We start from the raw sequence: 22,059 nt of genomic DNA on the forward strand, positions 1-22,059 counted from the left end.
AAATCCAAACCAAATCCACTGCTGTAGTGTGCACTCCGACTCAGTACAACCCTATTGTAGGGGTTCTGAGACAGTAACCCTTTACAGGACCTAACCTTATCTTTCTATCCCAGGGCGGTTTGTGGGTTCGAACCACCTGTGGGTTAATGTGTCAGACTGCAAAGCTGTTTGAACTGCAGGGTCGGTGGTTCAAGCTCACTAGTTGCTCCTTGAAATCCCTATACTGGGTTGCTATGGTTCGGAATTGACTGGACGTCACTTAACCTTGGGGTTAGCAGCTCAACTCCTATAAATTCGCTTATTTGGCAATGTCGACTCTCACAGGAGCCCAGGGCAAGGTTTGCGGTCGCCGGCGCAGCCCTCGCCTAGGCGCCAGGGTCGGGCTTCGCCCCAGCACCCTCCTGGGCTCCTCCCGACCGCCCTCCGCGTGCCGCGTGCCTGAAGGCTCCAGCCGCCTGGGGGCAGGGACCGCGAGGACGGGCCGGGCGGGGCCAGAGGGCGGGGTCCCGCGGGTTTACAAGCCGAGCGAGCGCCGAGCGAGCGCACACCTTGTCTGCGGGGGCCCGTGCCGTTGCTGATCTCCCGCCACCGGACCCCGCAGAACTCAGCGCCTCGAAGTCACCCGGACGGACCCTAGCCGACCTTGCCTGGCCTGTCTGTCCGAGCATCATGGGAGTCGTGGGCAAGGTGCGTGCCCCCTAGAAAGACGTGCTGAGGGCCTGGGGAGAGGGAGCGCTCGGGAAAAGGGGAGGAGGAGGGCTAGAAACCGCAGGCTGCTTCTCTACAAGTTACCTCCCCAACACTGCAGTGACCTCTCCTAGCCGCAAAACGCCAGGGTTCGAATCCCAGGGCGGGCTGCGGTAAAGAATTCAATCCAAAAGTGCGGGACAGAGACAATCCAAAAATTCTAGGTCGGGTCCAGTGGCACCTGGAAGGCACTGGTTCAGGTGAGGGGGAGAGAGGGCTGGGGGTTAAATAGATGGAATGTGGTCCGAGAAGACTTGGAACAGTACGCTCGCCCTGTCCTGGTGAGGTTCATGACTCAGTGGACATTCCTTTACCCAAATAGCGGGTGGTGGGTGTGGACCACTAACGTTCAGGTTAGCAGTCCAGTGCTTATGCTATAGGCCACACCAGGACTCCAATAAGCGAGGTAGGCACGTGTTTTCCAGTGGTTTCCACAAACCATGTGTACAACGTGCTTATTGGGTAATCTATCCCTACGCCCTGACATGTTGGTTGTTGTTGTTGTGTGCCTACTCATAGTGACCCTGTTATGGGATTATAGGATTTCTGAAAAGCGGCTGGTGAGTTTGAACCACCAACCTTGCGGCCCCATGCTTATCCTAGGGTGCAACACTAGGACTCCCTGATGTACTGTAGTGGTGGTTGTGTGCCGTGGAGTCGGTTCTGACCCATAGCGACCCTGTACAGGGTTTCTGAGTCTGTACATTTTTACGGGAGCAGAAAACCTCATCTTTCTCCCGCGGAACAGCTGGTAGTTTCGAACTGCTGACCTTGCGGTTCGCATCCCGATTCGTAACCACTACGCTACCAGAGGCCCTTTGACATACTGTAGCCATGCCATAAAGCTGGCTTCTGCACTTAGCAATGTCAATTGGGCAAACTTCACATACATAATGAAGTCTACGATTTGCAATTTCTCCACTGATAAGCACCAGTAAGCATATGCTTACCTTGCTATGTAATCCATCCCGGAAAGGGACACACACATCTTTGTGGGGAACAAAGCACTAGAGAAACGAATGTGGCTTCTTGAAGAGGAGGGATCTTATCTGAGTTGGGGAAAATAATTTTCCATCTGCCCCTCCCCAGGGTGGGTCACCCTAAGAAGACCCCTGCTGGTTTGTCCTTCCATCTCCTAGGAGAAATGAATGGAGAAAAAAAGAAAGGGGTAGGGAATTGATGCTTTCCAATGGAAGCGAGAAACTGTCCAATCTTTTCTTGGCCTTGTCTCCTTTCCAGACCTAGGGGGACAGGAGGGACTCCATTCCATGTCCATGTGTGCCTCTGGAAGGAGACACTTCTGAACAGTCCATTTGGAGCTAATATTGTACCTCTTGTTTCTCTTTCAGAAAAGAGAAATTTACTCTGTGGAACTAAATACAACTAAAGCCATGGAGGAAACAGACAAGGGGGAGGACCAGAAACACAGGGGGCGCCTGAAGAACAAGTGTTGGAACTACAAAAAGAATCCCCAGAAAGAGGAGACTAAGAAGGACCTTGTTCTGGTCAGTATTATTTAAACAAAAGGGTTCCACCAAACTGCTGCCCTCCTGAGAGCTTGCCCCTCTTACAAAGGAATGTTCAAGGTCAAGGATTTGGAAATTTGCTTCCTTGTTTTTGAGGGGGAAAAAAAGTGATAACAGCTGCCTGAGAGTCAGGCCCTGTGCAGAATTCATACCTACATTCTGCTTGGAGGCACTCCCAGATGGAATTCACAGGAGAAACGTTCCCACCTCTCTCTACCTGGCTGCTTGGTATTGTGTAGTTGTTAAGTGCCGTCGAGTCAGTTCCCACTCACAGTGACCCTGTATAGGATTTCTGAAGAGCAGCTGCTGGATTTGAACTACAAACCTTTTGGTTCGGAGTCCAGTGCTGATCCACCATGCCACCACACCATTTGCCAGTAAAAGTATTTGGGCCAGGGTCTATTGAGGAGGGCAACCAAAGTCACTAGACCTTCATAGCTTTCTAGACATATAATACCCTGTGAAAGAGAAGATAGATATACATTTAAGAATATTAACCCTAAACCCCACTTGTTGTTATTAAGTGCCGTTGAGTTGATTCCGACCCACAGCGACCCTGTATAGAGTTTCCGAGGAGCAACCGGTGAGCTTGAACTGCCGACCTTGCAGTTCAAACGGCTTTGCAGTCTGGCACGTTAACCCACAGCGCCAAGCAAACTCATGTTGTTGTTGTTGTTAAGTGCCGTCGAGTTGGTTCCGACCCATAGCGACCCTGTACAGGGTTTCCGAGGGTGTAAATCTTTACGGGAGTAGAAAGACTCATCTTTCTCCCGCGGAGCAGCTGGTAGTTTCGAACCGCTGACCTTAAGGTTCACAGCCCGATTGGTAACCACTACGCTACCAGAACTCCTTTAAGCAAACTCTACTAGCAGAATTTAAATCCTAGTTTGATTTAAATTAAACTTAGATCACTTTCTCATTCTGTAAAATAGGGATTAAAACTGGTACCTATCTCTAAATCCTATACAGGGTTGCTGTGAGTCAGAACCCACTCAAAGGCACTTATCAACAACCTCTGAATAATAAAATCAGGATTGAAGACATGTTGTTGTCGTTGTTGTTAAGTGCTGTCTAGTAGGGTTCTGACCCATAGCGACCCTGTATAGGGCTTCCAAGGAGCAGCTGGCGAAGTTGAACTGCAGACCTCCAGGTTCAAAGTGGATTTTGCAGTCCAGCACATTAACCAACAGTGCCACACCAGGAATCCTTAATAAATAGAAATTAATTATTGTGTATCTCTAGCATTTATGACTGAAAACATAACTTACTTGGACTTGCTATTTACAACAATGAATATATGTCCATCTATTGTATGAGTGTTTATTATAATGAAAACTTCCGGTTTGGGGGCACTTATGGAGATAATAATAATGTAATGAAATTTTTTCCCATATTATTAGCCAAAATATTCTGTTTTCCTGCTAAGGAAGGAGTGTCTTTATTTATCTCCTTTCCTTCAACCTTTCACAAGGGTCCTTTTATTCATGACACACTACTTGGATTCTTTTGCATTTTGGTATTTCCAGTGCTTAGAATCTTGTGAGGTGCTGTTAAGTGGATTCCAACTCGTAGCGACTGCGTCCACACCAGAAGGAAACACTCCCAGGTCTTGTATCAGCTTCACAATTGTTATGCTGCCTCTGTGTCAATCCATCTCACTGGGAGTCTTACTCTGTTTTGATGGCCCTCCATTTTACCAAGTGTAATGTCCTCCTTCTCCTGACAGCCTGCCCAACGTCCTTCTCCTGACATCCTGGCTTCTAAGGAGCTCTCTGGCTGTACTTCCAACATATATGTATGTGCTAGTTCTTCTGAAAGTCCATGGTTCTGTCAACATTCTTCTCCAACAGCATAATCCAAATGCTCTGATTCTTCTGGCCCCAACCTCTCCTCCCAGCAAGCATACCAGCTCTTTTTGGTGCGGTGACTGTGTATTCCTTCTATCTTCTTTTGATGTTTCCTGAGCCATTCAATATTTTGCACGTAGAATTCTTCAGTATTGCAACCCGAGGTGGCTTAGAACTTTCCCCCCACCTTTGTTTAATATAGGGAAATAATGTTTTATCAATACTTTGTTGTTGTTAAGTGCCATGGATCGGTTCCGACCCATAACGACCCTGTACCGGGTTTCCGAGGCTGTAAATCTTTACAGGAGCAGAAAGCCTCATCTTTCTCCTACAGAGCGGCTGGTAGTTTCAAACTGCTGACCTTAAGGTTTACAGCCCAATTTGTAACGACTACGCTAGCATATAGTGCAGAGAAAAGTCTCCATGTTAGCTCTATGCTTGCCAAATTAGGAGAGAGGCAGATAAAATTTGAATTCTTTAAATAATTATAAACTAAATTATAGTAGCATTCTGGTTTGTCTTCCTTTCACAAGCCACGTTCCTGTTACACCATCTTCATAACAACAGCCCAGCGAATGATGAAGGCAAAGAATTTTGATACACTAGAAAACAGTGCTCAGTGTTATATTTACATTCTATTTAAATGATTAAACATTTGTTCATACAGTATCTACCTATAGGATTACTGGCTAATTTGGGGCAGGATTCATATTGTTAGAGGTATTACTAAGCATGATAACTACTTTCCTTATATGCAAACATTAGAGCTTTAATTTTACTGAGAATAAAACTGATGATGTAAGTTGAGCAGCTTCTCAAAGAATATGGTTTATGAAATCATGGGAAATATAAATAAGGCTGCCCTTGACAGAAAATGGTTTCTCAACCTGATTTTCACCACATCAAATTTAATCTGTACAGACCAAAATACGGTCAGTCATATAAATGAATGAGGAAAAATATGTACATGAATAAACGGGAAACTAGAAGCATTTTAGCAAGGACTGTTTCAGAAGTGTCAACAGGTTGCTACTGCCCTAAGTTTGTGTTGCTCCCATGATGGCCAGCAGAGGGCGTACAGACACCATTGCACTCCTCCCTGAAGCCCCAGACTAGTTGGAAGAAAGGAATTTGGTCTCACAGCCCTGCCCTTCTCCTTCCAGTGTGAGGTCCATTCCTGCAAACAGTGATGACTTTCAGCCTCCCTTAGAGGTATCACTCCAGAGCTTAGCATTCTGTGATTTACTGGTGCTAGGTGTTTATTTGTGGTGATTCCCATACCTCACCCCTCAGGGGACATTTGGCAGTGTCTGGTGACATCTTTTGTGACACAGTTGAGGGGAAGAAGCTGCTGACTTCTAGTAGGTAAGGGTCAGGGAAGTTCCTACATGTTCTACAATGTATAGGATAGCCCATACTAGCAAAGAATCATCTACTTCACAATGTCAATAGTTCCAAAAGTGAAAAGCCCTTCTTTAGTATAGGGCCTGGTGTGTTGCTATTGGTTAATACTCTGGACTGCAAAGTCCGTTTCAACTCCAAGGTTTGTGGTTCAAACTCACCATTGGCTCCTCTGAAACCCTATACAGGGTCGCTATGGATTGGAACCGACTTGACAGCACTTACCAACAATATGAATCAGAATCAACTCGATGATACACGAGCAACAATAACAATGTAATGATTCCATGGTAGAATTAGCAAGTGTGGGTCATACTGGTATTTTGGGGTAGACTTTTCATCTGTGGTGGTTCATGACTTGAATAAGAAAAGGCATGCTTTTTGGTTCTAGAAACACCCAGTTACCAGAACACAGGATCCTGGTAGTTGCATAAAGTAAGTCTTTGACTAAGATGCAGTGAGTCTGGTTTGGTGTTCTTCCTTGGTGGTGGTGTGCTGTGGAGTCGGTTCCAACTCATAGTGACCCTGCATAGAGTTTCCGAGGCTGGAAATCTTTAGGGGAACAGAAAACCGCATCTTTCTCCCGTGGAATGGTTGGCAGTTTCTAACTGCTGACCTTGAGGTTAGCAGCCAGACTCATAAGCACTAAGCTACCAGAGCTCCTTATCCTCCACTGATCTCACAATTTAGGTCTGAATTAAGTATCCTGCTACATAGCACCTGGAAGACTTAGGACTTCCTTGTGCTGGAGGTCAAGGATGAGGTGATACACATGACTTTGTTGATAAAAGCTAAGGACATCTGCTGTATCGTTAAGTGAGATGGATTAAGTCTGAACTCTTCCGAGATACTAGAAACTTTCCTAGTCCATGAATTAGAACAAGACTCTCTGGAAGAAGTGCCCTTCCTTTACCGTAACAGCCACCTGACTAACTGGACTGTTCCCATGACCTCCCATAATTCCTGCCCCTCTTCCATCCTCACTGCTACACTCAGCTTTCATGGACTGACCAAAGCTCGGGATTTGGGTCTTTGGTCATCGCCATGAGTCAGTGCCAACTCAGTGATCCCGTGCACAACCAAACAAAATGCTGTCCGGTCCCGTGCCAGGTCATTGTTGTTACATTTGTTCTCGTTGGTACCCATTTTGCTCTTTTCTTTGCTGTCCTTTTAATGTCTTTTTACTTTCTGCATGTATGAGGTTCTTGATGTCATCTCACAGTTCTTCTGGTCTTCAGTCATTAGTGTCTAATGCATCAGATATGGTCTTTAGATTCAGGTATATTCAAGGTCATATTGTTATTCTCATGCACGTGTTTTAATTTTCTTCCATGTCAGCCTGAACTTGTGTATGAGCAACTGATGGTCTGTTCCACAGTCTGCCCCCCGTCTTGTTTTGACTGATGAAATTGAGCTTTTCCACGCTCTCTGTCCACAGATGTAGTCTGTTTGACTCCTTTGTATTCCATCGGGTGAGGTTCGTGTGTATAATTGCTTTTTATGCAGTTTAAAAAAGCATTTCCAGTGAATGCTATTGGTCTTGCAAAATTCTATCATCTGATCTCCAGCACAGATTCTATCACTAAGGCCATATTTTCCAACTACTGTATCTTCCTCTTTATTTCTAACCTTGACATTCTGATGTGTGATCAATTTGAGACTGAAGAAGTTGGTTGTTTTTAAGTGCCATCGAGTTGGTTCTGACTCATAGCAACCCTAGGTAGGGTTTCCAAGAAGCACCTGAGGAGTTTGAACTACCTAACAGGGTCTATTCTATAGTGCCACACCAGGACTCGGACAAAGGTGGTAGAATTTTTTAATTCCACCATCACTGAGTTTAGTGGTAGATGCATACATTTGAAAATAATGGCATTAAGTGGTCTTCCCTTGAGACATATGGACTGTATACGATCTATACTACTGTATAGATCTTTGTAACAATGAATTCATCATTATTCCTCTTCAATTTGTCATTCTTGGCATAGTAAACCATATGGTCATTTGATTCAAAATGGCCAATGCCAGTGCATTTCAGCTCACTAATGCCTAGGAGTCCTGCTGTGGGATAATACATTGGACTATAAGGTCAGTTTGAACCTCAAGGTCAGTGGTTCAAACTCATCAGCTGCTCCTTGGTCACTATGAGTTGGAACTAACTCATCGGCACTTAACAACACGTAACAAAAATGCTTAACAACAATGCTTTGGCTATTGAACTCTATGTGTTCCATTTCATTTCTGACAGCTTCCAATTTTTCTAGATTTGTATTCCATGCACTGCATGTTCTAATTATTAATTGATGTTTGCAGCTGTTTCTCCTCATTTTGAGTTATATCCCATAAGCAAATGAAGGTTTTGACAACTTCATTCTGTGTCATTATGGCCAACTCTACTTTGAGGAGGCGGCTCTTCCCAGTCTTTCAACCTGAGGGGCTCATCTTCTGACACAGTTTCTGTTGATATTCCTGAGGTTTTCAACACTATAATCCACAGTATTCCTCTGCTACTCACAGACCATTTTCAGTGGCTAAAAATTCAGACGTAGTTGGCCTCTGCTTCTTGCTAGTCTATGTTAGTCTGGAAGGTCCACTTAAACCTGTCCACCATGGGTGACCCTGTTGGTATTTAAAATACTGGTGGCATAGCTTCCAGCATCATAACAACATGCAAGCCACCACAGTGAGACACACTGACAGATGAGTGGTGGTTGGGTCTTTTGCAAGTATCGAATTCACTTAATTCTTTTCCCTTTCATGGATTTCAGGATGATCACAAACTCAGCAGTGAGGACTTGGAAAAGAAATATGGAACAAACATCATTACGGTAAGTCAATGGGAACCAGGAGTCAGGAAGAGAAGCCCCTGACCATATACATAAAAAGATTTTGTGTCCAGCGAGTATAGAAAACTGAATGTCACTTTAGAGTGAATGACCTATAGCTGCTGCTTTGAGAACACCAGTACTCAAGTGCCTAGTAGGTGGCAGAAGAGCTGGCCAACCTCAAGGGGCTGATGTGTCTGACACAGGCCCTTTCACTGAGCAATCTGCCTGGCCATGCTTATTTCTTCTGCTGTGACAGTAGGAAAGCTCTCATCTCCCCAGAAAGATACTGACGCTTTCCTCATTGTCACAGTCAGAGGGTGTTTTTGATCCCAGTGTCCATACAGTATATCTGGTGCTTTTCAGTGCAGACTTAGTTCGTCACTTACGAGACAGCAGATGTCCTTAGCTTTTATCAAGAAAGTCATGTGCATCACCTTGTCACTGATCTCCAGTCCTGAGTCTTCCAGGTTCTATGTAGCTGGGACTTAATTCAGATCTAAGTTGTGAGGTTAGTGGAGGATGGGGGGAACCAGTGCTAGAGAGGGTGAAGTGAAACAGCCTAGTGGGCCATGTGAGCCCCGATCTCCATGAATGTGAGCTTGAAGAACTACCACTGCTGACCACTCTGAAAGGGGTCCCAATAGGAAGTCCTAGATGGAGTGGGAGAAAAATATGGAACAATAGTTAAAATCATAAAAAATTACCAGGCTTACTGGTTTGATAGAGCACCCCCAAGACTTAGCCCTTAGACACCCTTTTAGCCTGGAACTGACCTCCTCATCCCCACGGTTCAACTTTCAGCCAAACTGTAGACAGGTTTTTAAGGTATATAGTAAAGTCGGAAAGTCCTGGTGTGGCGCTGAAGGATAAGCACTAGACTGCAAGGTCGGTGTGTTCAAACTCACCAGCCGCTCCTTGTAAACTCTATACTGAGCCGCTATGAGTCAGAAATGACTCAATGGCTCTTAACAAGGATGTACTCATTCGAATAATCAACCATATGAGATTTGTTGTTAAGTGCCGTCAAGTCAGTTCTGATTCATAATGACCCAGTATAGAGTTTCCAAGGAGCAGCTGGTAAGTTTGAACTACCAACCTTGTGGTTTTGCATTTATCCTATAGAGCCACACCAGCACTTCATATGAGATTAAGAGGGTGGCCTTTATGCAGGGATAAAGCTAAGAAGGCAGGGTTTGTTGTGGTTGTTAAGTGCCATCGAGTCGTTTCCGACCCATAGCGCCCTTGTACAGGGTTTTCAAGGAGCCACTGGTGAGCTTGAATCACCAACCTTGCAGTTCAAATGGCTTTGCAGTCTTATGCATTAGCTCACACCAGAAGAAGGCAGGGAGGGAGAGGGGAAAAAAGACAAAGGGTGAGCAGAGGAAGTGGGAAGAGGGTGGTAACATTACGAGGATTGCAGCTAATAATATGAAACTGTACACCTCCCCAAATCACAACTAAAAAATACAAAGCTGCTGACCTCATTTCCTCCTCCCAGCAGGGAGGAGCTCTCTAGGACCAGAGTGGTGTGTTCACAGGTGTCTCACAAGTACCACCTCAGAAAGTACTGCTTTCTGCTGTGAATTCAAAGTCAAACAAAAAGTCAAGATTAGATACTGAATGTACAATGGAAATACCTACCATGTGCAGACAACATGGAGAAATACAAAGAGGAACAAGATGACCTCTGGTCTTAAGGCTGATGTGTTTGAAAATAGCGTGACATCTACTGCATCCCACTTACAGGACAAAGGAGAGGTTTAAACAGTATGCTGAGTGAATGGGGAATTCTGACTGCCCCCCCCCCCCCCACAGTGAGACAGTGTTTGCAACTTAAGAGGATGGCTAGATAGAATTGAAGTTGACATGGAACCCTGGGAACCAAAAAGAGTAGGATGCATTTGGATCCTGACAGCAATCTGGGCTCACAGGGAAATGGAATAGGTAGGTGGGAATGAGGATGAGGCTGGGGGATGGGTAAATCGGGGTAACTGTTAAGCACTCTGATATTAAACTAAGGAATTTGTTCTTGTTAAGTGCCATCCAGTTAGTTCCAACTCATAGGGTTTCCTGTGACCCTGTATAGGGTTTCCAAGGAAGGACTCGTGGGTTTGAACTACCGACATTGTGGTTAGCAGTCCAGTGCTTATCCTACAGTGACACACCAGGAGTAGACTGTTTAAGTGTCTATAGGGCACAATTTCTAAACAGGGAAGTGATTTGCTGAGCTTGATTTTCAAAAGACCATTCTTGTAGAAATTGTTAAAAATTGTTTTCCAAGTGGGAGATGGAAAGTGAGGGGAGGTTCTAGAAGAATGGATAATATTCCAGGACAGTGAGGATGAGATGTGCAGCAGGCAGCAGTGGTAAGATGGGAAGTAAGGAGGCAGATTCCAGAGATGCTTCAGAGAGAAAGCCAATAGGACTGGAGGAGGAAAAGAGGGAGTGCCAAGATTTAATGAAGTAGAGAATACAGGGGAGGAGAAGATTTGGTGAGGTTGGAGTGTGGGAGCAGGTGAGAGACCAGAGAAGGCAGTGGGGAGGAGAAAATGATGCATTTTATTTTGAACTCTATTATTTGAAATGTCTCTGGAACACCCATGTGAAGATATTCAACAGTCGTTTAGAAAGATGAGTTGGGTTCTTGAAAATAACTGAGAAATGCAAGGTATCAGTCTGGATTCCTAGTTATTCCACAAAGATTTGTATGTTTAGTGCAAAAAAAGCATTAGACTCTCCTGTGAGTCATGTGTTACCTGGGTTCTCAATGGCTGATGTTTTTGAAAGCAGACGTCTAAGCCTTTCCTAGTTGTCTGTCTGTGGGTGGCCTAGCAGTTGAGCATGTAATTGTTGGTAGCACCCAGGGATTTCGTTGGCCCTATCCAAAAACCAAGCCACTTGCCTTGGAATCCATATCAAACACATGGCAACCCTGTGTGTTTCAGAGTAGAACTGTGCGCCTTAGGGATTTTTTTTTTTTTTGCATATGAAAACATAGTTTTCTTAACATGACAGTAAAGGTCATCTTGGTAAATATTGTTAAAAATATTTGTGCTCTAACTTATTAACAACCTGTGATATGCAGATGATACAACATTGCTTGCTGAAAGTGAAGAGGACTTAAAACATTTACTGATGAAGATCAAAGAGCACAGCCTTCGCTATGGATTACATCTCAATGTAAAGAAAACAAAAATCCTCACCACTAGACCAATAAACACCATTCTTATCAATGGAGAAAAGATTGAAGTTGTCAAGGACTTCATTCTTCTTGGATCAACTATCAACATTCACGGAAGCAGCAGTCAGGAGATCAGACGACGTATTGCATTGGGCAAATCTGCTGCACAGGAACTTTTTAAAGTGTTGAAGAGCAAAGATGTCAGCTTGAGGACTAAGGTACACCTGACCCTAGCCATGGTATTTTCAATAACCTCATATGCATGCGAAAGCTGGACAGTGAATAAGGAAGACCGGAATAAGGAAGACCGTAGAAGAGTTGCCTTTGAGTTGTGGTGTTGGAGGAGAATACTAAAAGTGCCATGGGCTGCCAAAAGAACCAATAGGTCTGTTTTGGAAGAAGTGTAGCCAGAGTGCTCCTTAGAGGCCAAGATGGCCAACTTCGTCTCTCATACTTTGTACATATTGTCAGGAGGGAACAGTCGCTGGAGAAGGATATCATGTTTGGTAAGATGGAGGGTTAGAGAAAAAGAGTAAGACCCCCATGAGATGGATTGGCCAGGTTGCAGCATCGATGGACTCAAGTGTGGCAACAGTAGTGATGTTGGCCCGGGATCGGACATTGTTTCGTTCTGCTTTGCATAAGGTCGCTATGAGTCGGTGCCGACTTGATGGCACCTAACAACAACAACAACAAAACAAATAATTGTTTAGCTATGCTATGTTGTTGTTGTTAAGTGCCGCCAAGTCGATCCTGACTCATAGCGACCCTATATAGGTCTTCCAAAGAGTGGCTAGTGGGTTTGAACTGCTGACCTTGTGACTCAAATGGACTTTGCTATGCTATAATCTAGCATTAAAAGTTGTTGGAGGACTGAGTAGGTGCACTGAAAGCAGAAAAGCTGGTTTTATTATTCATTCACCTTCACTTAAAATTATTTTTCCAAAAACTAATAGAAATTAATAAATATGTCGTATTTGCAAGATTAATAAACATACCCTGTTTTTTAAAACTAATGAACATAACATGTTTTCAAAACTGATGAAAATACTCTATTTGCAGAACGTTAGGGGTCTTGTAACCAAGATTCACTGAGTTTATGATTGATTGCCTTTTGACAGCTTCAATCTTTTCTCCATTGATATTGGTGTTACCTATTGGTCCAGTGGTGAGGACTTTTGTTTTCTTTGCATTGAGATGCAATCCATAGGTTTTATCTTTCATCTTCGTCAGTATTTCTTTTCACTTTCAGTAAGCAAGGTTATATCATCTGCATATAGCAGGTAGTTAATGAGTCTTCCTCCAATCCTGATGCCATGTTTTTCTTCGTATAATCCAGTTTCTCGGATTATGTGCTCAGCATACAGATTGAATAAGTATGGTGAAAGAATATAACGCTGGCGCACACCTTTCCTAATTTTAAACCATTCAGTGTTCTCTTGTTCTGTTCGAACAACTGTGTCTTGGTATGTACAGATTCCTCTTGGGCACAATTAAGTGTTCCAGAATACTCATTCTCTGCAATGTTGTCCATAGCTTGTGATGATCCACACAATGGAAAGCCTTTGCATAGTCAATAAAGCACAGGTAAACATCTTTCTGGTAGTCTGCTTTCAGCCCAGATCCCTGTAGAGAATTGTCTAATTCCTGTTTTGTTTTTGCTCATCCTTCTCAGGGTCTTTCCAGTGCTAGAGCTGCTGCGCTCCTGGCTCGAGATGGGCCCAACACTCTCAGCCCTCCCAAGAAGACCCCGGAGATTGTCAAGTTCCTAAAGCAGATGGTGGGGGGCTTCTCCATCCTCCTGTGGATTGGAGTGCTCTTGAGCTGGATCACATATGGGATTGAGTACTCCATGCATCCAGACACTCCCCTAGATGATGTAAGACCTGGTACCCCACATGGTTCTGCTAACTTGGTAACAGGGGAGAACAAAACCATGGCTTTAGACCTTAGTGTGGGGTCTCTGGACTGGAGTCATGGATTTTAGAAAATCAATAATTTCCTATCGATAAGCTAGAAATTACGTCTGATGTCCTAATGTCTTAAAGACAGCATAAACATGAATTTAGGGAAAAACAAAAAAGAAAGTTTCATGCGTTCCTTGTAGTTGTTGGTTATGTGCCATGGAGTCGGTTCCGACCCATAGCGACCCTGTACAGGGTTTCCGAGGCTGTAAATCTTTACCGGAGCAGAAAGCCTCATCTTTCTCCCGCAGAAAAGCTGGTAGTTTCAAACTGTTGACCTTGCGGCTCACAGCCTGATTCGTAACCACTACGCTACCAGAGTTCCTTTCATGAGTTCTTAATGGGGATTAAAAAAACAACTCTATATCCAAGGAAGTATTTTTGAGATCTTTTTCCTCGAAGTGAATTCTGTCCATTAAGCATGAAGAACAACTCTGCCTACTGAGAACTGGGTATCAAAACTACAAAACTGAATTGGCCAACTTTTTGCTCCGAGAAAGAAGCAAGACACAAAAGACTTGACATGTCCAGAAAAGGGAAATCCGTAGGGACAGTGGTTGCTTGGGGCTGGAGATGGCAGCAAACAGGCCCATGCTGAGTGAGCTCTTTGGGGAGATGGAAATGTTCTAAAGGCTAATGGTAGTGATGATTACACAATTCTGTAATTTGCTTTTAAAAAAAGACCTGAACTAGCCATTGAATTGCATGCTTAAAACAAGTAATTGTATGGCGTGTAATGATATGGAACCAAATGCCGTGCTTCTCACCTTTCCATGGTGAGATTTAGCCATAGGATCTGACTCATTACTATTATTTGTTTTTCTGACTGACTCCTCTCATCACTTAGGTGTATTTGGGTGTTGTGCTTGCTGTGGTGGTTATGCTAACGGGCATGTTTGCTTATTACCAAGATGCAAAAAGCACCAACATCATTGCCAGCTTCAGTAAAATGATCCCTCAGGTGAGTAGCCCAGCCATCGTTCTAATGTCTCCATTAGTTTCATATGCAGAAGCTAATGAAAAAGTGGAGTTTGGATGTCAGAGGATCTCTGCTCAAGTCCTGGCCCCTTCACTTACTACCTGAGAAATCTTGAGGAAGTTACCTACTCTCTTGGAACCCCATTTCCTGCATTTTGAGATGATCAAATGCAGGAAAATGCTTTGTCAAGAATTAAGTAGGACAAAAACTTTAGTTCTTGTATAACATCCGCTGCTACTGCTCTGAAGCATTTGTGAACCATTTGGACAACTTCATTATTCAGGTGATTCAGGGAGTGAACTGTAGAAACTCAGAGAGTGTTCATAGGCAGTCAAGATCAGTCTCTCTGATCCTTTTTCTGGGACCATTTTATTCCCACTGCTGAGCTCAGTGCTTGCTACCCCGATGCTGTCAGTGTGCGCCACCAGAGCTCTCCTCTTCACACAGAACTTCTGCTGCGTCTCCTTAGGGAAGTCCATGCATCACTATGTACACAGCCAGCAAGAGAGCTGGATTGTCCCTCCCCAAAGAACTATCAGCAGGAAGGAAAGACTGGATGCAAAGGTTACATCCTTCCTTGCTTAAAAGCAGGGTATTACCTTTTACCTTATTAGAGTTGTTTTTACTTTAGCAAGATGATTGAATCCTGTGGCTTGACCTTCAATGGTCTCCCTGCCCATGACAGCCTCTGCCGTTGATCCATAATGGTCGCTCCCTTTCCTACAGGTCTGTGCCCCTCGCTTTGCTGTATCTGCCTAGAGCAGTATTTTCCGGTTCCAGTCCTACCACAAACAAAATGCACAATCGCATTGGTGATGGTGTCTTCTCATTTCCAACTCCAGAAGCCAGTGATGCAATTTGTCTAAGCATGTTGCGGTCACCTGTATTGATGACCATGCCAATTTCATGAGCTTCATTCAAAACTGTTGTTGTGAAGTGCTGTTGAGTCAGTTCCGATTCATAGCGACCGTGTATAGGGTTTAGTTCTGGGGGTTTCAGACCCCATTTGCAACACGCTTTCATTTTATTTTTTGCTGTTAACAACAGTGGATTTCTGAGGTTCTGAGAAGTATAAACGAAGGTGGAGGAGTCACATCATTTCAGAATCTGAGACATCTGTCATGTGTTTCTTTCCCAGAAAGCACTTGTCATCCGAGACGCAGAGAGGAAGACAATTCCTTCAGAGCAGCTCGTGGTGGGGGACATAGTGGAGATTAAAGGAGGAGATCAGATTCCTGCAGACATCAGATTGCTGTGTTCTCAGGGATGCAAGGCAAGCATCTTGGGGTGCCCATAGGGATCAAACTTGTAGCTAGTTGGCATTCGATTGGCTTTGCTAATTTCAGCATAACTGAGGCAGGAAGATCAATTTTAAATATTTTTTTACAAATTTCTCCTAGGTGGATAACTCTTCTCTCAGTGGAGAGTCAGAACCTCAGTCCCGGTCCTGTGACTGCACCCATGACAATCCCCTGGAAACAAAGAACATTGGCTTCTATTCTACAACCTGTCTGGAAGGTAAGTGCAGCTGGCTCTAAGGGCCAGATGCACCTCTCCCTCCCTCCAGATGTCTTCTGTTTTTTGCCTTTTCACCTACCGTCGTCTCTTGTTATAAAGCTTTTCTTAGAGAAAACATGAAATGGAAGAGCCTAGAGAATTACTTTTTTTCTGTAAAATTTTGTGTGTGTGGCTTTGAACTGCCAACCTTGTGGTTAGCAGCCTAGTAATTAGCCTACAGTGCCACCCCAGAACGAATTGATCATGTAAGCCATTAGGAAGGAAATTGTATTCTTCTTTCATAGCCAAGGACCCCTGGAATAAAATGTCTACTTCCCCTACAGGCACAGCAACTGGCATGGTCATCAACACGGGTGACCGCACCGTCATTGGACAAATTGCCTCACTGGCTTCAGGAGTTGGAAATGAGAAGACGCCCATTGCCATTGAGATAGACCATTTTGTTCATATTGTGGCGGGAGTGGCCGTCTCCCTTGGCATTACTTTCTTCATCATCGCAGTGTCCATGAAGTATCCTGTCTTGGACTCCATCATCTTCCTCATCGGCATCAGTGAAGCCAATGTGCCTGAGGGCTTCCAGGCCACTGTCACTGTGAGTCCATGCTGTTAGGTAGCCACCAACCCTTCCTGTACCCTGATATTGTTAACACTTTAACGTCTATGTTAGGTAAGCTCCTACAAGCCAACTACAATGCTTCTCTATCTTTAGAGTGAATGCCTCCCTTATCTTAGAGGGATAAAAGGAATTGTTAACTTTTTCATACTAGAATGCATCGTTCTTGAAAGTTTTACATTTTCATTTTCAGGAGATCTACCTAATCGCATACGTTACTTTGCTCCTAAAGATTTATGTAAGATAGACTTGAGCCATCATCCATATCTATATACTTTCATTAACCTGAATCAATCCTTACAATTCTTTAATTAAAAAAAAAAATTTCTTAGGAAACTTCAACCTAGAAACAGACATAGCCACCCTCCTCCCTACTCTTTTCTGCAAAGGCCCTTGGGTGATGGGAGGTAGAGATTTGGGTTTCCAATTATATATGAAAGCAGCCTACAGAATCACTGATTTGTTACTGTCATGCTCAAAGATAGACGAATTTTTGAACTCCAGATCTCTTCTGAGTCCATGAGATTGTATTTGAAGAAATTGGAGCTAAGAGAACCCTTGGAGATCAGTGAGTTTAACAGACGGCTAAGAGTCTTTAAAATACAGAGCTTTAAATATTAAACAAATACTTTTTGGATCCCCAAAAGTGAGTCCGTTGGAAGAACTTTCTTGGCATATACCAGTCAACCTCTTTCTCACACATTCATGCCAACTAATCACACAGCAGATGGTTGAAGCTTACGTCATAATAATACATGAGCAGAAGCTAGAGCAACCTTAATGCTCTTTGCCACCTCAGGATCGTTTTCTACAAAAGATAAAGGGACAAAAGGAAAGGAAGGAAATTTTTTGGCACGTAAGGTGTATAAACCACCGGGTCTACTTTATTGCATAAGTAACTATTGTGGTTCCTGTTAAGTGCCATTGAGTCAGTTCCGACCCCTTATCGGGTTTCTGAGATTTATTTTGTTCTTGTTAAAATGTACAACAAAGCATTCAGCACTTCAATGATTTCTGTTTGTGCACTTCAGTGACATTGATTATGTTATACAAGTTGTGCAAGTATTCTCACTACCCTTGTCTGAGGTGTTCCTCCTCAATTCACATAAAATCACTACCCCCAAAGGGTCCCTGTAGAGGCCCACTGTGATTTGGAACCAACTGTAGGGCACTTAACAACAACAAGGGTCTCTTACCTAATCTTTCAACATGCTGTTGTTAATTTAGTCCCATATAGATATAATTTTAACAAGCATATTGCTCAAGGCATTTTTTAACTTTCATTTGTGAAGTGGGTAAACATTTACACAGCAAAACAGTTTTCCATTCAATAATTCATACACATTTTGTTTTATTTCACCAATTGCAGTCCCCATAATCTAACTTCACTTACCCTACTTCCTCCCTCTGTGTTCTGCCTCCATTCCATCTATACTTTGTCTTCCTTAAAAAAAATTCCATAAGATTGATTATTCTAAGTTATGCATGCCTCCTCATAGACTTATCTATTGGTTGGCTGAAAACTGAGCCATGGAGATCAGTTCCGTCGCAGACCCAAAGGGTGACTAAGGGTCATAGTCTTGGAGGTACCACCAGTCTCTATCTGACCAGTAAGTTTGGTTTTTTATGATTTGAGATTTATTCCACAACAACCCACCCCCACCCCCACACTCTTTATTTAGGAACTTATAATGTGACCTTGCAGGAGCTGTGGTAGTGTAGTGGTTACGAATTGGGCTGTGAACCGCAAGGTCAGCAGTTCGAAACTACCAGCTGCTCCGCGGGAGAAAGATGAGGCTTTCTGCTCCCATAAAGATTTACAGCCTCGGAAACCCTGTACAGGCTCGCTATGGGTCAGAACCGACTCGACGGCACTTAACAACAACAACAACAATGTGACCTTGCAGAGCAACTGGTAGTGATGGCCAGAAACCATCTAGTTCTCTGGTTCTTCTGGTCTCAGGGTCACAGAGATTACAAGGCAGGCAATCTTTACTAATTAAGCTAGCTATTGTTTGGTTTCTAGAAGACCTTTGGGGATATATTTGGTTTAAGGTTTAAAGATTATTTTAGAGCAATAGTTTCATGGGCTTGTCCATTTTCAAAAACTCCAGATAGTCTGGAGTTTCATGAGAATTTTGAAATTTAGTTTGTATTTCCTTGTTATGATCAGGATTCTTCTACAGATTCTTTGATAAAAGTGTTCAGCAATGTCTACCTATGTTTTGTTTTGTTTTGTTTCCAAAAGCTGCTGTCCTCTCCCATCTAGGTAATGCTGACGCTGACAGCAAAACGGATGGCCAAGAGGAACTGCCTGGTGAAGAACCTGGAGGCGGTGGAGACCCTCGGCTCCACCTCCATCATCTGCTCTGACAAGACTGGGACTCTGACCCAGAACAGGATGACTGTGGCCCATCTATGGTTTGACAATCAGATCTTCATGGCCGACACAAGTGAAGACCATTCAAGTAAGTCTTGTGGACCATTCTGCCTGGTCCAGAGCTGTGGAGCTGAGCTGTGGGGGTTGAGTAAACATGACAGTGTTGGTGGAGCATGTCTGAGATTTAAGCAGATGACTGTTGGCTAGCACACTCCAGTCCCCACTGTCCTTTGTGTTCCAGATCAAACCTTTGACCAAAGCTCTGGTACCTGGGCCTCCTTATCCAGGATCATAACACTGTGCAATCGAGCTGAGTTCAAGCCAGGACAGGAAAGTGTTCCCATCATGAAGGTAAAACTTCTACTTAATTGTTTTTTTCTTAATTTGGATTTAAATCACAGCCCAGTTTGAAGCCTTTTCCTCTGTCCTGATTTTGTGTGTGATATAACCTCTCTAACTGAGTAACGTTTGTACTAATAAGAACAAGTCTGCCTCATTAGATAAGGAAGAAAATTTCCTTCAAAAAGTGTTGCTACTGAAGAGATGGAACGGCTGGGGCTCTAGACTTAGGGAGCGAGAAGGGCTGTGTGCTGATGGCGGGTGGGAGGTGCAGGAGGGGGCGGCTCAGGCTTGTGGGGTGTACCCTTTGGTTGTTTGATGCATGGAGGGAATTGTAATTATTGCAATGAATGAAACAAAATAATATAGGATGAATGTAAAGCTGATGTTCTCCCTTGTAAACTATCATTCAATTCACAATAAAAACTAAAAAATAAAATAAAATAAAGTATTGCTACAAAATCATAAAGCTTTATTAAACCAAAATATCAAAATATGAAATTGTTTCTAGATATATCCTACATCTAGGCTAATACATTTCTGAAGGTGGTGATTCCATCTCTCTAATCCTTCCCTGAAGACTTCTATACCTGGTTAATTTACACCACATCCAAACAGTAGTTTGGCATGCTGATTGATGTAAGTGCCATGAAGTTGATCCTGACTTATAGTGACCCTGATAAGGCTTCTAAGGAGGGGCTGGTGAGTTTGAACCTTGCGATCCAGTGGTTATCCTACAGCACCACACGGGGACTCTTTGGTATTCGAGAGGGGCTCGATATTCCTTTTTTGGAGAACAAAAAGAAGTTTGAACAATAAAGATTAGGGCTATCGAGTGAGTGAGCAATTCTTATCAACAAAATTCCCATAGAATAGCCCTTGGTAGCCCCAAGAAATGAGCCAGGTGCATTGTAAAGGAAAAAATTCCTTGGAGTAACTTTCTTGGCCTTTTTCTTACCAATGTAATTTTACATTTTCTTGAAACTTCATAATAAGCCCCCAGGATTGATTGCTCTGTGTCCTTCAAGAAAATCTTTCAAGATTACCCTTTTGGAAGCCCCAAAACAGCTACCATAATCTTCTGAGCTGACCTCTGTTTGCCTTGAATTTAACTGGTCATTAGATCACATCAGAAGCCATTGTTCTGTTTGTACCTTTTTTTTTTTTTTTTTGAAGGTACCCTAAGAAGACTAAGACAAGTGTATTACTGAGAAAACTTGTCTGTAGCCATTCACTGATTGCAGAGAAAAGTTTACACATGATTTATTTTACATAAATCTATACCTGCATGACCTGCAACATTAGAAGCACTACTTTATTATTTGACTTTGTATGTTGTGTGTCGTTGAATCGGTTTTGACTTGTAGTGGCCCTGGATAGGGTTACCAAGAGTGGTTGGTGGGTTTGAACTGCTGACCTTGTAGTTAGTGTAGTAACAGTCCAGTGCTTATCCTATAGCACTACATGAGGGCTATAACCTAGCATTTTTTGTTGTTAAGTGTTGCTAAGAGTCGGTTTTGATCTATAGTGACCTTGTATAGGGTTTCTGAGGAGTGTCTGGTGGGTTTGAACCACTGACCTTGCGGTTCAAACCCATCTTGTGATCCAGTGCTTGGCCAATAGTGCCACCCCAAGACTCTATATTGTTATTAAATGCCGTCAAGTAGGTTCTGACTCATAGCAACACTGTATAGGATTTCCGAGGAGCAGCTGGTGGGTTTGATGCCGACATTGTGGTTTGCAGCCCAGTGCTGATCCCACAGCGCCACACACAAACTCCAATCAGGATCTTCAATGAGCTGTATTTCCACTAGGAAGTCCTACTTGGATGGAAATGAAGGAACTAGTGTTAAGGACGTCTTCTTGACTACTCTGTGGTCATTACAGCTCCAAGGGGTCCTGGTTGTTGTTGTTAAGTGCCATCGAGTCGGTTCCGACCCATAGTGACCCTGAACAGAGTTTCCGGGGCTGTAAATCTTTACAGGAGCAGAAAGCCTCATCTTTCTCCCACGGAGCAGTTGGTAATTTTGAACTGCTGACCTTGCAGTTCACAGCCTGATTTGTAACCACTATGCTACCAGAGCTCCTTAGGGGGTCCTGGTAGAGTGGGATAAACAATAAGCTCTGACTGCCCCAATCTCTCCTTCTTCCTCCCCTCCCTCTCTACTTACTCCCTCTTATTGATTTCATTGACTCACTGAATCTGTGCTCTCCTGGCTTTTCTATTTGCCACCTGTCTCTTTTCTTAACTCTTTTATTATTCTGTTTTTTACAGTTTTTGATTTTTCTTCTTTCTCTGTTAAGCAGCTCATCGATTCCTATTTTGGCCAATCATTTCTGTCAAGATATCTCCAGTTCTGAGTTTTCACCCGAACTCCAATCTAGATATTCCCCTGTGTATTTCCATTGGGATGTCCATCCATGAGGTTAGATTCTTAACAAATTATAGTTATCACCTTCCGCTGAACCTGCTTGGCTCCAAAGCAGTATCTTGTCCCTAACTTTCTATTTTCCTATGATGATCATTTTATTTGTCACCCAGGCTAAAACTTTTACAAGTCCTCTTTGACTCTCTCCTTGCTTTAGCTCCAATTAGTCACCAAGTCCTATACTTTTTGCTTCAAAATGTACCTAATTTTTTACATCGATTAACAATACCTTGTGTTTAAATCAGTATAACAATCTCTTAATTGCCTTCTTGATTTCAGTGTATCCCTCAATTCAGTTTTTTTTTTTTTT

General features: G+C 43.4%; 1 protein-coding gene across 1 annotated transcript in view; it reads left to right on the top strand.

The window, feature by feature from the left end:
- The first annotated feature begins 308 nt into the window (after positions 1-308).
- The window catches only part of ATP12A (ATPase, H+/K+ transporting, nongastric, alpha polypeptide), a 44,626-nt gene continuing 22,875 nt past the window's right edge, over positions 309-22,059 (top strand). Inside the window, exons 1-11 of the mRNA XM_006832057.1 lie at positions 309-508; positions 602-687; positions 2,056-2,252; positions 8,287-8,346; positions 13,203-13,406; positions 14,339-14,452; positions 15,609-15,743; positions 15,871-15,988; positions 16,312-16,580; positions 18,871-19,069; positions 19,223-19,332. Of these exons, the coding sequence (XP_006832120.1) occupies positions 309-508; positions 602-687; positions 2,056-2,252; positions 8,287-8,346; positions 13,203-13,406; positions 14,339-14,452; positions 15,609-15,743; positions 15,871-15,988; positions 16,312-16,580; positions 18,871-19,069; positions 19,223-19,332 (1,692 nt within the window). The remainder of the gene's footprint in view (positions 509-601; positions 688-2,055; positions 2,253-8,286; positions 8,347-13,202; positions 13,407-14,338; positions 14,453-15,608; positions 15,744-15,870; positions 15,989-16,311; positions 16,581-18,870; positions 19,070-19,222; positions 19,333-22,059) is intronic.

Source organism: Chrysochloris asiatica, unplaced genomic scaffold (assembly GCF_000296735.1).
Source record: "Chrysochloris asiatica unplaced genomic scaffold, ChrAsi1.0 scaffold00005, whole genome shotgun sequence".
In the NCBI taxonomy this organism is placed as follows: Eukaryota; Metazoa; Chordata; class Mammalia; order Afrosoricida; family Chrysochloridae; genus Chrysochloris; species Chrysochloris asiatica.